Source organism: Anoplophora glabripennis, unplaced genomic scaffold, assembly GCF_000390285.2.
Source record: "Anoplophora glabripennis isolate ALB-LARVAE unplaced genomic scaffold, Agla_2.0 scaffold168, whole genome shotgun sequence".
NCBI classification, from domain to species: Eukaryota; Metazoa; Arthropoda; class Insecta; order Coleoptera; family Cerambycidae; genus Anoplophora; species Anoplophora glabripennis.
In genome coordinates, this window is record NW_019416458.1 from 259,323 (window position 1) to 276,759 (window position 17,437).

Genomic DNA, 17,437 nt, shown 5'->3' on the forward strand with positions numbered 1-17,437 from the left:
TGTAAACATACCGATATAACGAAAATAAAAAAAAAAATAGAAAGGCCTCACCTGCGGCAGTTCCTCCTTTTTCTCCCTCGACTGGTCCTGAACCTCGATTTCCCTGAACAGCTCGTCCTTCAAGTTAGGCAGGAACTTGTTGATCCTGTCCCAGGTGGCGTTCCACATGGGGTTCTTCCCGTCGGGGCCGTCGAACACCTTCGCAGAGTCCATGACGAGCAACATATTCTTCAGCGACTCGGGTATGGCCTCGTACAGCAAGTCGCTCTTGTCCGCGTGCATGTACTTATCCATAAAGTCCAAAATCAACAGCCACAGATTGAAAAAGGTGGGTAGGGAGAGCAGGGGAGTCAGATGGTGGAGGAAGACCTTGGATAAGACGGTGGCGGCCCTCATCCTGGTCTCCTCCATCGCCACGGGATCTCTCGGGGTGATGGGCTGCAGGAGGTAGCTCAGCAGGGGGAAAAGCACCCGCTGGAAGCACTGTTCCCACTCCGGCCCCCTCAGGGTTTGCAGGTCGTGGACTAGTAGGGCTCGTTGAAGGTAGGTTATAGCACTCATTCTAACCTAAAATAAGTGGTACTTTATTTTGAGAGAATTCTCGAGTTTTATCTTGAACTTACTTGTCGTCTAGTATCACAGCACAGTCTGGCGATACCCTGCAGGAGCGGGCACCAACCTTGGGTCCATAAAGATGTTTCTTCAGCTATTTCGCCCCCTTCTTCGGCCCACCACTTGAAAATTTGAGCTGTTCTGGTATGCAGGGTGTGCATTAAGTCTAATAACTGAAAAATAAAGCGAGTAACAAGGGGAAATTATTACTATACTTCAACTAAAATGTGAAAATAATAACACTCTTTTCCACTTGTACGCTTATGACACTCACTGACACATCTCCGTTATAGTACAGTCATTGAACCGTTTCACCTCTGAATTCTTTGAAACTTAACCAATCGACTTGAAATTTGGCAGATAGAGAAAAGGTCAATGAACATTAGTGGCATAGCACCGATTGATGCTTCCACCCTGTTGGGGGTTAACACCCCTTCTCGGGGGTGGAAATTTTTTTTTCAAAAATAACGCTGGAAATCAATACATATTCAAATTTTGAGCAAAAAATATTCGAAGAATTTTATCGAGAAATCAATAGTCTTTTAGTTATTCACGATTGAAAACTTGGAATTTTGAGTGAAAAAGAACACTTTTTCAAAGTTTTTTTCACGAATAGCTCAAAAACTACGCATTTTATTAAAAAGAGTGCAATGAACAAAAATGTAGCTTATAAATAAACAAAGAAAATCATTTTCCAAAAAGTGTTGTACGTCCTATACAAAGCGAAATATGGTTAGTGGAAGGGGACTTATTTTGCGAGAAATACTCGAATCGATGTTTTCAACGTCAAATAACGAAAAAAGGATTAATTTTACGTGTATAACGCTCCAGGAGTTTCTTGTAGTACTCAAAGAGACCTTCAAAATTAGCAGTTATAAAAATTAATTAGAGCAAAATTGAAGGAGTTATCGTCAAAAACAGATGGGTTGCTCATATTTTTTAAGAAAAAATGAGCAGTAAACACTACCATTTCTTTCAGAATTAAAATTAATCGTAGATACTTTACAATTAGTTTTGTTATAGCGTTTTTCATACGATCCTGAAGTTAGACCTGTTTAGAATGCGTATTTTTTGAATAATGTACGGTAAAAGTTGAAAATGTATTTTTCATTATTCAAAATAAATTGCCTTATTTATATAATAACTCTGAAACTATGAGATACGTAAAAATGATAGACAACAAAAATGTAGCTTTTTTATCAACAAATATTTTGCTTTTTTTTATTCCTATAGCACAAAAATTAAAGGAGATATCGCCGCTTGAAGTATCCATTTTAATCAAAAAAACGACCTCTCTCGAGCCCTTCGATTCTTTCCCTTTAAAAAACGAAGGACTTAAAAGGTTTTATATGCAAACGATCTAACAGCTCTTGAAATTATCTTTAAAATGCTTTTTTGTAGGATACTATAGCTTCAAAATTAAGCGAGTTATGGTAAAAAAACCAATGACATTTTTTCGGAGCAAAATAGGCTTTCTCATTTTTGGAGCAAAATGTTAGGATTCAAGTGTGCGTCAGCGTGTATAAAAGTTTATATGCAGCATAGCAATTTTTTTTATGATTGATTATATTTAATACTTGATTATAATAAAAATATTTCACATTAATGTTGGTAAAAGGGTAGTTTATAAGAGTTGAAAATGGCAAAAGTAAAATATTCTGTCATAAACAATATAAGGGAATTTTTATTTTAAATTATTGCACAATTATAGCATTCCAAGATTTAAAACGTATTTTTTTTATTAATTTTTTAACACAGGGGTGATTTATAAGGGTTGAAAAGTGTAATGAAATACAAATTATTTCAAAAGCAATGAGGGAATTTTTATTTTAAATAATTGCACCGTTAAAGCATTCCAAGCTTTTAAAAAGTAATTTTTTATAATTTTTGTCAATACAGGGGTGGTTTTTAGGGGTTGAAAGGGAAAAATTCTTTTATTAGCTATAAGGTAACTTTTATTTTAAATAATTGCACGATTTAATCATTCCAAATCTTTAAAAAGTAATTTTTTATCATTACTTTTAGGGGTAGTTTTTAAGGGTTAAATAAAGGGTCAAAAAGATCAAATATATCATAAAACATGTTCGAGAACATGAAACATTATTTAATCTTTGTGCTTGAACAAGATTTTTCTCAATAAAATGCTTAAAACTTAATTTTTTCAATTTTTCACTTAGCGGTAGTTTTTACCCCTAACAAAAAAAAGCGTCAATCGGGCTTATGTCACTTTTGAACCTGAGCCTAAGATGAGCCTTATTCTAAATTTTCATGCAAATCCATCCAGTTTCAAAGAATTCGGAGGTTACAGCTGATTGGTTGAATGATTTCCAGGCTGGTTGCCACATCGTCGGTGGGTGACCTCGTACGCGTTGTCACCCACCGGAACATCATGGACCAGTGACCACATCAAATATAAATAGTGACAAGACTAATAGATCTCCAGTTTCAGAGTAACTTCTGAAGAAGAGAGCGATATGTCTCTCGAAACGTCAAGTGTTGTGAACCGACGCCGTGGCAACCAGCCCGGAAATCATTCAACCATTAACGACAGCCACGGAAGCCTTCAAAAGTTACAGCTGATTTTCAGCTTCAATGACTGTACTATTAAAACTATCACATACATTATTGGTACACTATGCGAAATGAATAGCACATTACAATGGTGGGTAAGGCGATTACCTACCTGTATTGATATCTGATGATACCCACTGGGCAAGTCGTCTTCATCGCTCTCATCATCCTCCTCGGGACTGCTCGTGGGGCTTTTTCTATTACGGTAGGCCTCGGTTCTTCTCCGATTTGAATTTTTTCTCCTGGGTCTCGACTCACGGGTCGAATTTTTCCTGCTTCTCTTACCTTTAATCAAAACAAAGCAAGAATATAAATAAGCAATAAGAGATATTTATCGCTTACATCCGTGTAAACTGGCCTCGACGAACGTTCGGATGCAGTGAACGCAAACGTCGAAATTGTACGGGGTTATGTGGGCGACATCTCTGACTAGGAAGGCCAAACTTTCGCAGCACTTTATCAAACTGCTCGGGTCGTGCGGACCCAAATTTCTCTCCAAGGACAGCCCGTACTGGGTCGGAGGCACGGTCCTGCCCACTACCGGCTGGATCTCCCCTTCGTTACCAACCTTAAAATGAAAAAATGTTACCAAAGTCCGTTTTTGTCACCTCCTAACACACAAAGACAAAAATTACTTACTAAAATCCATCCCCCGGTATTCGGCGTCCCTATAGGCGAAGTGGGAACAATGAGGGGACTGTGCGGCCTCTGCTGGCCGTGCTTCGGACTCTTAGTCAGTTCCGAGTCGGACGTGTATCCCCGATCGGTGCTAACTTCCTCATCGCTATTCGCCTGATTCTCCCCGTCAGACTTAGTGCCTTGTTCGAGCTGCGATGAATCGTCTACGATGGGCTTGGGCGGTTGCGCTCCCGCACCCACACATTCCAACAGCGTGAAGATTATAGTCCAGTCGGTATTGGTGTGGATGTTCTGAGCCGAAGTCTTGAGTAGTTCGTATAGCCCGAAGGAAATCTGGCGGGATATTCGACAGAGGGTGCTGCTCTTTAACAAGAGCAGCATTCTCAATGACTGGAGGACGATGGGGCTCATTTCCTCGTTACGCATGAGCCTTATGGCTATACGCAGTAAACCGATCACCGACCGTTCCAGTAGGAACTGGTAGTCGAACACCGAGGCGTTCATTACCAGGGTGTAGATGTGGTCCCTCACGTTTTGCCATATCGTCATGACGCGGTCTCTGAAATTGTTATATTTCGTTATATATCGGACCATGATTTAAAAGTTAAGTGCAGAATTGTTCTTATTTAGTGTGAATTGTCGAACGCGTGAAAGTCATGATTTTTATACAGTTTCGAAATGAAAGGCAGTGACTTATTTTCAACATGTGCGACGGGTGAACCGTGTGGAGAACGTGATTCCATGGGCGTATCATTTTAGAGGGTTCCAAAAATTATTAATAGAACAAACAAATTTAATGGCTAATTAGTGGAGTCAAGATAGATTTTGATCAAATTGACCTCACAGAAATTTAAATGAAAGAAGAGTGATCCGGCTATCAAAATTTTATGTCTTTAAACCTGAGAAAAAAAATATATATACGAGTAGTATGTATACAAAGTTACGTCATTCTATAATTTTGTACAAAAGTAATAAAATAGCCATCATTCTTTTAATTCTTAAAATAAATATCTGTAACCTTCACAGATTACTCTTCAAATGACGATTGAAACAGTGAGCGATATGGCAAAAATTTTAAAAATTTAAATTGAAAAATTTTGAGCCTAACATATCAATAATTTTAAAAAATCACAAATTTGACTTTTTAGGCCATACTTTATAGATCAAAAACTATAGTTGTAAATGTGATATTGAAACTTTATGAGAGCACTTTTTAAAGCTTAAAATCTCTACTTTAAGATGGCGCATTTTATTTTTCTTAAAAAATTTAAATAATAGTTGAAAAAATAAAAATATTTCATGAAAAATCCATGAAATTTATTGTTAAATAAAGTTTATTAATGTACAAAAAAAAATTTTTTGTATAATAAACCATCAAAGAATTAAGTAAAGACCTTAAAAAAAGTAAATCCAGCGAAAAATAATTTTTTTATTTACAGTAATAAGTGGAAAATTGTTATAACAGCAAAAAAATAACGTTTTTGACAAATTGATTTAATATTCATTTTTAAAACGTACATTCTGTGTCTGAAATTGTGAATACAAGTTCTCTTATTGATGTAGACACAGATAGAAGTCTAATATATATACAGGGTGTTCAAAAAGTTTGGAACCCCCCTCTATCTCAGAAAATATTGCTCAAACAAAAAAATGATTAGGACAAAAGTTGCAGGGTTTTGAGTGAGCAGTCCAACGGTGACCTTAACCATGACCTTGAAGGTCATTTAGAGGTCAAATTGAAAATTTTAAATGGAATTTTGAGGTTATACTCTTGTACACTTGTAATTCTTTAATGTAATATTATTACTTAATATTACAAATAATCTTCAGTTTGCATTTAAGGTATTTATATTCGTTTTCTTTTACGCTAATCCTGTAAATGTATGAGTTTAATATTTATACGTATATGAATATTGATCCATTTTTAAAATTATTAATGAATAAATAAATAATAGGGGACGTTGATTTTGATTTTGTAATTTTGTTTTTAAAATCAGTGTTCTTTTTTCAATTTTATTGGTTTAAAGCCTTAATTGATCAGTTATTTTTGAAGAAGAGCAAGAACTCTATGAGATTTAAAAATTAATTATTTTGTAATAAATTTGTTTTTAAAAAAATAAAACATATTTTCAATAAAACCTCTGTAGCCATTAATAATTTTCATATTTTGAACCTCTATATTACAAATATGAAGGAGTTTGATTTAAAATCGATAATTGTTAAATAAATTGTTTAAAATAATCGGCCATATTGGATCAACCATTTTGAATTTTCATTTTTTGACATTATCTTGTTTAGCGACGTCAAAAACTCCTATATTACAAATATAAGCGAGTTTGATTTAAAATCAATAATTGTTAAATAAATTGTTTAAAATAGTCGGCCATATTGGATCAGCCATTTTGAATTCTCATTTTTTGACATTATATTCTTGTTTAGCGACGTCAAAAACCCCTATATTACAAATATAAGCGAGTTTGATTTAAAATCAATAATTGTTAAATAAATTGTTTAAAATAGTCGGCCATATTGGATCAGCCATTTTGAATTTTCATTTTTTGACATTATATTCTTGTTTAGCGACGTCAAAAACCCCTATATTACAAATATATGCGAGTTTGATTTAAAATCAATAATTGTTAAATAAATTGTTTAAAATACTCGGCCATATTGGATCAACCATTATGAATTTTCATTTTTTGACATTATATTCTTGTTTAGCGACGTCAGAAACCCCTATATTACAAATATAAGCGAGTTTGATTTAAAATCAATAATTGTTAAATAAATTGTTTAAAATAGTCGGCCATATTGGATCAGCCATTTTGAATTCTCATTTTTTGACATTATATTCTTGTTTAGCGACGTCAAAAACCCCTATATTACAAATATAAGCGAGTTTGATTTAAAATCGATAATTGTTAAATAAATTGTTTAAAATAGTCGGCCGTATTGGATCAGCCATTTTGAATTTTAATTTTCCGACTTCATATTCTTGTTCAGCGACATCGAAAACCCCTATATTGTCAATTTGAAAGAATTCGATTTAAAATTCATTGAATTAATTAATTTAAATGTTCTTAAAAAAACTATTTATTATTGTTTAAACAATTAAAAAACAATTAGCGTACAAAAAATAAGTTTTAACTTTTTTCTAATATTATCTCCAAGTAATTTCGAAAGGTTTTAGGAAAATCCATGCTTCGCATAATTATTTCGAAATAATGCGTAATTTTAAGCTATCTTGACTCCACTAAATAAAATATAGATTTTTTTTGAAAGAAACCTAGTGAAAAGGGCAAATATTGGTTAGGTAAATCACAATTACTAAATACTGAGCTTTCATAAATGATTACGAGCCACAGTAATTTTATTTCCTTTGCAATTAAATTTCGGTAAATTAAAAAATTCCTAAAATAATAAGATCAAGATTACATCAAGAGGGCTCTATAGCAAATAGCCAACCAGCAATACATTTTTATAGATTTTTATTACGGTTTGTCTAAATATGAAATTACTTTTTAGTTTTTAGTGTCAAGATATTTGTAATTTACGATGCAAATTACCAATTTCTTTACAACAAAAAGTTATTTGAGTTTCAAACAAAGTCCATTTTATAGAAAATTTGTGTTAAAATGGAGGAAAGTCTGTTATTTGTGCATTGATTCATATTTAGACAAACTGTGTAATAAAATCTGCTATAGAGCCCTCTTAAATGCACTTTGAGAATGATTTCTTTTTATGAAACTAGATACAACCGACCGAAAAAGGGAGTCTTACCTATTCTGTATCACGATCTTTATCACAAGTTCCAAAAAGAAGACGGTAACGTTCTCATTGTAATTATACCCGAGACTTTTTTGTACGTCGGGCCCCCTGGACAACTCGATGAGGGATTTCGCCAACTCGAAAAGTGCCTCCTCGTGTAAAAACTTGGAATCCGTTATCAACTGTTCCAAATTACAATCTTTGACGCATTCTCTGGCCACCTCAATGTACTGCTGCTCTTCGGGTGTCGGCACCTTGGACAGATTCTCAGCCGACACCATGTAGGAGTACAGCGAACTTAACAGACCTTAAATATGTATAATTTATATACAAACATAGCTCGTACAGCGAAACCACCAACCTGTATCCTGTTTTTGCAGATTCTGGACCTCCTCGTATTCCAAAACGATCTTCCCGCTCGACTCGATAAAATCTTCCGCTTCCACGTAGCTCTTCGGTAACAGTGCGTTGCTGTACAAAGCGAGGATCAAATTGAACAGGTTCTTCCACCCTTCCCTGAGGTTGTCGCCGTGCTGGTGCACCAGGGAAAAAACGGCCTTCAGGGCCGTTTGCGCCTTGACGTTGGCCCCGAACTGCACCAGGACGTTGTTCTGCTTCTGGTGGTTATGGAAGATCGTGAACTTGCACAGACTCAGGAGTAGCATGTCCAAGTTTTTGGACATGCCGAAATACGACGCGATGAAAGCGCAACGTTCGAAGCCTTGCATCACCCTCTTGTATATGTTCTGCTCCTCGCTCTTTTCGAAGACGAACGAGAGGGCCGCCACGATGGGTCCGTAGATGAGCTGGAACAGCTCGGAATCGTACGTGCCCCCGGTGACATGCAAGTAGACTCCCTCCTTCGACTGGCCCTTGCGTAGTAGGACCTTCCACAGGTAGTTTTCACGCACCAGGCCAGTTTGCTCCGCCGGCATCACGATTTCATCGTTTCTGAAAGAAAAAATGTAGTTTCTTAAATCTTTCGCAGAATTTTAACATGAAACTTGAGAAATATTATCACAACTTACTTAATGGTGTTATAAATTTCGTCCAACATGTCTTCATCGAAGTCGTTTCCGCCGTTAACGCCAGATAAGTTTTTTTTGAAGGCTGATGCGGACATCGGGATGGTTTGTTTTTTGGCGTTTTGATTGTGTTGATCGACGTTCAGCATTATTATAGCGTAGGCTAACGTAAACGCAGAGTCGACATCGGCGAATGGTTCACCGTTACTTTTCTGAAAAAGAAGTATTTCCCAATATTCATATTTATAGGCCAGTCAAATTGTCGAAAATACCTCGTTTTTTTTGCCAAAATTTAGTTTAGTAAACAAAGGCACGTAAAAATTAGGAAAAATTCCCCAGCTGAATGTTGGGGCATCATTTTCAAAATGGCGCCTAAAGTTAGCAAAAAACAGTTTTTGTAATTTAAGAAAAAAACTAAACATTTTAGAAAAAAATGTTTTAGACATAAGTTGTAGAACTTTTTATAACAAAAATTTTGAGCCCAGCCCGATGTTAATTGATAAACAAATGTATTAGTTATTGAAAAAATCGGCCAAAAAATCGCATTTTTTTAAAACTTCTATGGGGTGTTTCAGAAAAGATGGGCCAACGCTCGGCGGCAGATTCCTAACCTCAAAACAAGATTATTTTTCAACATGGGTCCGATTTCGCTTCGTTCCTTAATTACAGGGTGTCAAAGTTTTAAAATAAAATGTTTTTTCCAAAAATCTAGATTTCCACTAGAGGGAATTAAACGAAATTTGGACAACTAACTATTTACATCCTAGGTATTATGTTAAATATGAATTTCAGGACCGGACTTACTTGCAAGCCCTTACAAAATACGAAATTTGCCCCCGAGCATTGGCCCGTGTTTTCTGAAGCACCCTGTATATGTTCAATACGAAAATTTTTTACGAAATTTTCAGGATATGAAGTCCTTGGCATGTAGAATAAGTGCATTTTGTAAAATTGCAAATTATTTGATAGTTTTTGCAAATATTGAGTTTTTCGAAAAAAAGACAGTAATGCATTTATTTATATGACCCATCTTGGGTTTAAAACCTCCTTTAAGAGTTGTACTTTCCTGTGCAAATTGTGCTCGTATTGCAAATTAATTGGAAATTGCGAAAAATCTACCGAAACTTCGACTTATTTTTTTGAGTCGAAAAATGTAGATCTTATTGTTGAAATTTAATCAAAATGACATTATTGCCATTTGAAAGCTGAAATTTTTTTACAAATTAAAAAAAAAATGTCGCAACCAACAGGAGCGGAATATAGTTTTTTTTTCAAAAAATCGTTACGACCTCTTTTTTAATATTAATGTTTTTCTTAGGTCTTGATTCCTCTTCACTACTACTGTTCAATGCAATTTCCTGTTCATCATTTTGAATATCATCGAAGTTTTCTTCGTCTGTTTCGACTTCATTTTCCGATAGACATGGCTCGTCCATATCTTTTTCAATAAGTTTAAGAAATAGTTTTTTCTTCAATATTGGAGCAATCATTATCATCGCAAGTTAAACATAAGTTAAAATCTTAATCCTTCTTTCTCCCTTACCACAACCATCACTGTGACGAGCTCACGAATTCGATTCAAAAGTGGTCTAAATAGTAGCTCTAAAGTATCAAATTTAGAGTAGGCAAAATTTTAAGTTGAGCATAGTTTTTGTTTTGGAGATATGACAAGTCAAACCTGTTAGTTGGCAACGTTCTCGGCACACTGGTTCATTGTGTTCAAAATTCTTAAATATGCAAAGTGTACCATTTCCTATGTAAAAAATCTTTCGTTCTTTACCATTAGATTTTACCAAACGCTTTATTTTAATGAGGTGCTGGCGATTTTACAAAATTTTACAGCATCTGAATTCACCAAAAAACTGATTGCTCGCCAAACCGAGTGACTTCTTTAAGTGTTTATGTAAATCCATCAAGATTTGCTATGTTTTCAGTATAAAAATCGTTAAGGAGATTTATAGGGTACGGAGGTACGTCTAAAGTCTAAGGAAAGTTTCTGTAGATTCGCTAATGACTGAAGTAGTAAGCCTTTAGATTTGGCAACATTGCACTTGGCTGGCGCGCTCAGCTCGGCATTTGCTCGCTCCCGTTCGATCATTCTGTTTGTTTGGACGCCTGCCAATTTCAAATAATAAGCTACGTAGAGACCGCATCTTTTTTTTATTTAAATTTCATCACGATTTATTGATTTTTTAATAATTTGCGGACATTAAAACGTCGGACACTTATATCACTATTTTGTACAGTAAATTTAAAAGTGGAAAAAATGAAAATTACACGTGGTAATCCAGCTGTCGAATTGAAAAAACGCGGCTTGAAATTTGTCAGACAACAATACTTTTTGACCGAATTAATTATTTACAATTAATTTTACTAAAAATTGCCTATGTGGTAATTGATTTTCATTACCCTGCCATTTTGGCATGTTTCAGCCAGTAGACACGTCAATGTCGGAAGAATTTCTGTTGGACTAATTGAAATCGGCATTTGCAACAAAATTTCCAGAAACATAAGCTAAAAAAAATATGTGGTCTTGACTTTACAAGACCCCGGGAAATTGCCATGTTTTTGGACTTTTCCGAGTGGAAAAGCGGAGGAATCGAGAAAAGTCGCAGAGGAAAAGTGTGGTCGACTCGTCAAAACGAAGCTCCTCACGAGTTATAAAGTATGTGGTAATCAACTTTCCAGGAGGGGCCTGTACTATGGACTGTATAATTTGGACCACTTTTGAACTGAATTCTTCAGGACGACAAACGAGGAGAAAAAAAAATAGAAGTTTTTTTGGATCACTCTTTCAGCTCTCAAATGGCAATAATGCCATTCCGATTAAATTTCAACGATAAGAAAAAGATGTCAAAATTTCGGTAGATTTTTCGCATATTTCCCATTAAAAACTGCAATACGCACACAATTTGCACAAGAAAGTACAACTCTTAGAGAAAATTTTAAGCCGAAGATGGTGTGTAAGTGCACTACTGTTTGATTTATTGAAATTTGAAAAACTCAATTTTTGCAAAAACTATATAAAATTTTGCAAATTTACAAAAACGCACTTATTTTACTTGCCAAGGACTACAAATTTTGAAAGTTTCGTAAAAAAATCTTTTTTCATTTTTAAGATATAGAAGTTTTGAAAAAATGCGATTTTTAGCCATTTTTTTGCAATAACTAAACATTTGTTTATCAATTGACATTGCTCAAAATTTTTGTTATAAAAAATTCTACAACTTTTATTTAAAACATTTTTTCTAAAATGTTGTTTTTTTTTTAATGAAAAAAATTTTGAAAATGAAGCCCTAACATTCAGCTGGCGTTAAGTAGTTCTTTCAATTCTACGAAATTTTTTCTAATTTTTACGTGTCTTTGTTTACTAAACTAAATTTGATTGGACTATTAAGCATAAAAAGGAGGAATAGGAGCAGAAAATACTTAATTTATCACAAAAATGAAATATTATTAAAAAAAATTGTGGTTTTTATAGAACATGTTGCAAAAACAATACACAGGATGTAATTTTAAGTGCAGGTCAGTTTTTTAAAGTTTTTTAATGTTCTCCAGAATGTTTCTAAAGTTTAAAGAAAGCCTCCTTATAAATACAACCTCCATTCAAAGTTACGCCCCGTACACACACGACTTACATGCCAATGTTCCGCGAAGTGCTCCAAAATCAAGGCTATCGTCGGGGCTTCCCCGGGCAACCGAAACGCCTCCAGGAATGCCCTCAAGGCCTCGTCTATCCTAACGTCCACGAAATCAAACGTTTTCACAAACGCCTCCAGGATATTAAGGTTGTTCCGGTTACTTATATACTCCCCTATCATTTTTTTATCTAACGCCGGATTTTCCCTCAGGAACAAGGCGATCTCGTGTATATCCAGTTCGGGTTTCAAGACGCCGTGTTCCTGCAGAAACTGAACGCCCTTTTTCGGTTTGTGATTAAAGTACTCCGTCCCTTGGGGCAGCCACTGAAAAATCTATGTTGAAAAAAAGTCGACGACAAATTAACCTTTACCTTTTTGATGGTTTTTCTAGCCGCCAGCTCTTCTTTACTCAGCACGTTCTTGGACAACTTAACTCTACCCGACGACTTCTCGATGAAACTGTTAATAGTTGCCACTGCGTCGTTACCGACGTTCGACGTTTCGGTAGATCCATTATAAGGTCTATTCTCGACCTTCCCGTTGTGACAGTGCACCTCTATACCCTCGATTACGGCTAACAGAGCGTCCAGGGACAACAAATGGGTGTGGTACACCCCCGTGGTGGCGGAAAATGCGTTTTTCGCTAATAACTTTGTTAGTTCCTCGTAAAGATTCGTGCAGTACATGTCGCAGTCGTAGTTTAGGTACAGTTCGCTGACGAAACCGGGGATTCGCCACAGTTGCAACAAGCTGTCCAAGGCGATTTCCTTGTGTTCGTAGGTCACCTTGACGGAATCGCTCACTATTATTTCCATGAGCTTGTTAAGGTAGCTCTCCATTTGGTACTTGAGGTGGGTCCGAAGCGACTCGAACATTAGGAAGGATACTTGGAGGTCCGCCGCAAACACCGAGAGCCTCTCGGTGTTCAACAACTGGAAATAGCTATTTACAGTATCGGACAGAGTTAGAGCGAAGTAAAATACATAGTACAAGCTCCACAAATTACTGGGTAACATTTTTAAGATGACAAATGTTTATAATTCTGCCATTTTGGGAAATAATGAAATTTTTGAAAAAATAATAAATTGTACACAATACTTTTAAAAAAACTTACAGAGAACAAATTCCTGCACAGGTCGTCCTTCACCAACGCCAGTAAAGTGTTGTACTTCCCGATACTGTCCGCGCCTACTTCGAAAGCCACTGTTAGCAACGTCAGCCCCAAATGTATCATAATATCGGTATTCTGCTTGTCTAACGGGTTGCACAGGCTTATAAGAAACCTGAACAGTTCCCTAACACAGGCTAGACCGTACGGGACTAGGATAACAGATTCTTCTTGTAGTTGAGGGGTAAATCTGATTCCCCTTTGGTTGATATATTCTCCGGACTCGATAGAAGAGTAACCGTCAGGGGTGACTTCTTCAGATTTGACGGTTGTCGTGGATACGGTGCTGATCGTATCCATTTTGTCGTTCGATTTCGGTTCAAGTTCGGGCTCAACGTCGGCGGTTGGTTCGACAATGACCGGAACCTATAAAAAATTTAGACAATTGTTTTAAAGTATTTACGAGTTTTGAGTTGGTACAACATTTTCATTTCAGTGACTTTGTAGCCGTTACTGTAGCTGAAAATATAGTAATACCTCAAAATTTTTTATAACTGCATTGATTTTTCTCAAAATTTAGAATTAGGGTTATCTTACCTCCCACTGTAAAACTTATATATGCGCTAGGTGTGCTTTTGTGGGTGATAACCACCCCTTGTTGGAAAAAAAGAAAAAATTCAAATTTAAGCATTTTATGTAATCAAATCTTTTTTATTTGTGCAGTATGAGTAATTTCATGTGCTATCTAACATGAAACTTAATGTATACCAAATTTTCAACCTGGAAAAAGCTTTAAAAACCACCCCTTTGGATGAAAATAATATAAAAAATTTGTTTTCAACTTGAAACGTTTTAATCATGCATTTTTATCAAATTAAAATTGATTTCTTGATTAAAAAATCTTTTTTAGCAATTGCAGCTTTTCAACGCTTGAAAAATACTTCTTTAGAAAATAAAATGAAAAAATATTATTGAAAGAGTAGAAACATTTTAAATGTGCATTCGTATTAAATAAACATTTATTCCCTTATTATAATATAGTATAGTACTGGTTTATTCGAATATACTTCAAATAAATGCTTCAAAATTCTTGTTTGACCTAAATTTTGCTAAAATTATCACCTATACACGTGTTTATTTTTTTGACGATAACTTTCTTACTTTTTAAGATTTTTAATCGCACAAAGGCTCATTTTGCAGGGAAATGTAAGGGCTACGTGAACTGTTGAGTTGATCTTTTTTAAGCCCTTCATTTTTAAGTTTAAAGGGTTTAAAGGACTCGAAAAGGGTGGTTCTCTCATTCATATGATAACTTAAATTGGCAAAATCTCGATTAATATTAATTTTAGAGAAATAAAAAATAAAGCAAAATCTTCAATAAAAATAAAGCAAAATTTTTTTTATGCTTCTATTTTTTCATACACCCTTTAATTTTTAAGTTACAGCATAAAAATCGAATTTTTTTCAAAAATTTGAAAAATTTACATTTTCAAAAATTAAGTTTTTTTTCGAAATCATGCTTTGTAAGTGAGCCAAATACCCAGAACATATTCTTAGAATATAAATGAAGAAAACTGTAAATGGATTTCATTTAATTTTAATTCTGTCACCAAAGGCACTGATTTGTTTAATTTTTTCTTAAAAAAAAAATAGACTATCATGTTATTTCGATCACATTTCCGTTAATTATGATTCTAAAGACTTTTCTTTACTTTACTTTACTTTACTTTATTTCAAAGTACTTTAAAAAAGGTTCAAATAGTGTTTTTCCTAATATTTATTGTTTTGGCATTATTTAACGTTAACTGGTTCCAATTTAGTATTTAGCTAACATATAATAATGTTTAAAAATCCATAACTGGGTTTAGATACATATTCTCAGAATAATCGCAAAAAAACAATTTAAAATTTTAACTTTCAACACCCTGTATTTCCGAAACTATCAACTTTCGGATAAGGTATGTTTGCGCTAAAGGTCACCATTTCACGTGTAGTATTTTCAGCTTTCGATTTTCCCACTGTTAATGAATCACCCTGTATATTTAATTTACTTATTGGCAATCGTTGGAAACATTAACAATTATTGAATTTACAATTTCTTGTTACTTTTAAAAGGTTGCGTTATTTATCTGAACTGTTAAAAATGAAAAATTCAAATTAACAAAGTTTCTCGAGTTTGTTGAAAAAAATGTTGTCAATTTTAAGAATGTCGAAATAATTTTACCATTGCCGTTTCATACATTAATAGTTGTGACCACAAAATTTATCTTAAATGTTTTCGCTTTACAAATGGATAATAAACAAATTGTAAAAAACTATTTGGCCACAGTTTTAGTTCCTTTATGTAAATTGCCCCTTTCCAAATTTTCACATAGCCTTTGTAGCAGTATATTTTTGTTATTTACATACCTGCTCAACATTTTCCGCATTTTCAACTTTATCCTCACAGTTCTCGTTAGTGGGCGAAGAACTTTGAATATTTATTTCGACGTTACACTCTGTTTGAGCATCGTTTTGATCCGATGAAGGAAAAGAACTAGGAGAATTTATATCTCCACCGTCGGTAATAGGATTTTGCGGAGTGTTCTGCGAAATTGACCCTTGCATGTCGACGATATTATTACCAGGCGTCATTGGAGTTGTAGACAAGGGAGCAGGCCTTAAACTCTGCTGTGGTTTGGATAGTACTGGCGACTGAACGTCTTCTATTTCTACGGTAAAAATATATTGCTTTATAGGTTCAAAAAGAAATAAATATATCTTATTACCTTTTTCTTTTTTCCTAAACGACTGCCGGTTTTTCCTTTTGGTTCGCGTTTGGTCCATCGCACCTGGCCTCATTTTTAAATGTTTAATTGCCGTTGCCCTTAAATCTTCCGAAAACTGTGGTAACCTCATGAAAACTAATTGTACCATGTCCTTTAAATATTGTTCTGCAGTTTTTCTCAACAGTTCTGCAATCAACACCTATAGTAAGATAAAAAAATAATGTTACAGTATTTACCGTTGAGTCTCGTTTCAAAACATATTCGAAAACAGGAAAGCATGATTTCGCACAAACTTTCATTGGTCAGCATTGCACCTTCAGGTGCTAATGTAAGGGTTCGCAACACTTGTAGAATTCGTATTAAAACAACTCCATCGGACGTCTGATCTGTTCCCACAAACCTAGCATGAGTAACAGCATCAGCGATGTTGTGTATAGTATGTGGTATAGACGTGTGGGTAGGATCTAAAAGAGAAATAAAACAGTTGAAAATTGTAATACAGATGTAATATTATAAATTAATCTCAAGTATACACAATGAGAAAGCAAAGATAAATTGATACCTATAATGCCATAACATAAAAATTTGTTAACAGCTGACAGGGCCAGACTAGTAACAGGTCCTGTGGTTTCATCCGATTTTATTACTTCTAGAAATGGAGATAGAAAGGTGTTAGGCTCAACAAGTCTCAAATCATCTAATTTATTGAGAACTTCCTTCAAATCTTGAAAGCTCTTCATAAGACTATCTATATCATCATCTTGGTATGAATGGGAGGACCATCTCGAACCTCTTCTCATGGCAGTCATCAAAATGGACATTTCGCCTTTAACGACGAATATTCCATTACCCGGAAGAGACATTTTGGCTTATTTTGGACGAGATTTAATTCAAAATGTTTACATCTCAAAAACATACACGTCAAACCTCCAACTCACAACACACTAAAGAAAAGAAAATGACAGTAGGTTAAAAACGTCATGTTTTCAGCATGTTAAAAAGCAAACAGTTCCCTGTAAAAAGAGGTGCGTTAAAATCCACGTGGATAGATGGCAGCACATATAAATAAACCTGAATTAAATAGGGATTGAATTTTTTACAAGTATATGGAAAAAATTAAAGATGATTAAAAAACGTACAAAAGGCTACAAATAAATGGAAGGACATACTGCTCCTTGTCCCCATGTTACTTACAGCCTCCATGCCTCATCGAAATTTAAACTTATGCCCTCAAAATCCAGACTAAAAATTAAAATAATAATAAACTATTATTTTATCTTCGTATTATCAATATCCTACACTCTG

General features: G+C 34.7%; 1 protein-coding gene across 1 annotated transcript in view; it reads right to left on the reverse strand.

Moving 5' to 3' along the window:
• Positions 1-17,065, reverse strand: part of LOC108907256 (Golgi-specific brefeldin A-resistance guanine nucleotide exchange factor 1) — a 24,094-nt gene extending 7,029 nt beyond the window's left edge. Inside the window, exons 1-15 of the mRNA XM_018710849.1 lie at positions 16,695-17,065; positions 16,369-16,596; positions 16,133-16,318; positions 15,774-16,075; positions 13,371-13,790; positions 12,628-13,188; positions 12,254-12,580; positions 8,619-8,827; positions 7,952-8,541; positions 7,603-7,897; positions 3,823-4,381; positions 3,526-3,751; positions 3,296-3,468; positions 624-785; positions 52-567 (exon numbers count right to left, since the gene is read on the reverse strand). Coding sequence (XP_018566365.1) covers positions 52-567; positions 624-785; positions 3,296-3,468; positions 3,526-3,751; positions 3,823-4,381; positions 7,603-7,897; positions 7,952-8,541; positions 8,619-8,827; positions 12,254-12,580; positions 12,628-13,188; positions 13,371-13,790; positions 15,774-16,075; positions 16,133-16,318; positions 16,369-16,596; positions 16,695-16,995 — 5,055 coding nt within the window. The 5' untranslated portion in view covers positions 16,996-17,065. The remainder of the gene's footprint in view (positions 1-51; positions 568-623; positions 786-3,295; positions 3,469-3,525; positions 3,752-3,822; positions 4,382-7,602; positions 7,898-7,951; positions 8,542-8,618; positions 8,828-12,253; positions 12,581-12,627; positions 13,189-13,370; positions 13,791-15,773; positions 16,076-16,132; positions 16,319-16,368; positions 16,597-16,694) is intronic.
• Between the last annotated feature and the right edge of the window lie 372 nt (positions 17,066-17,437).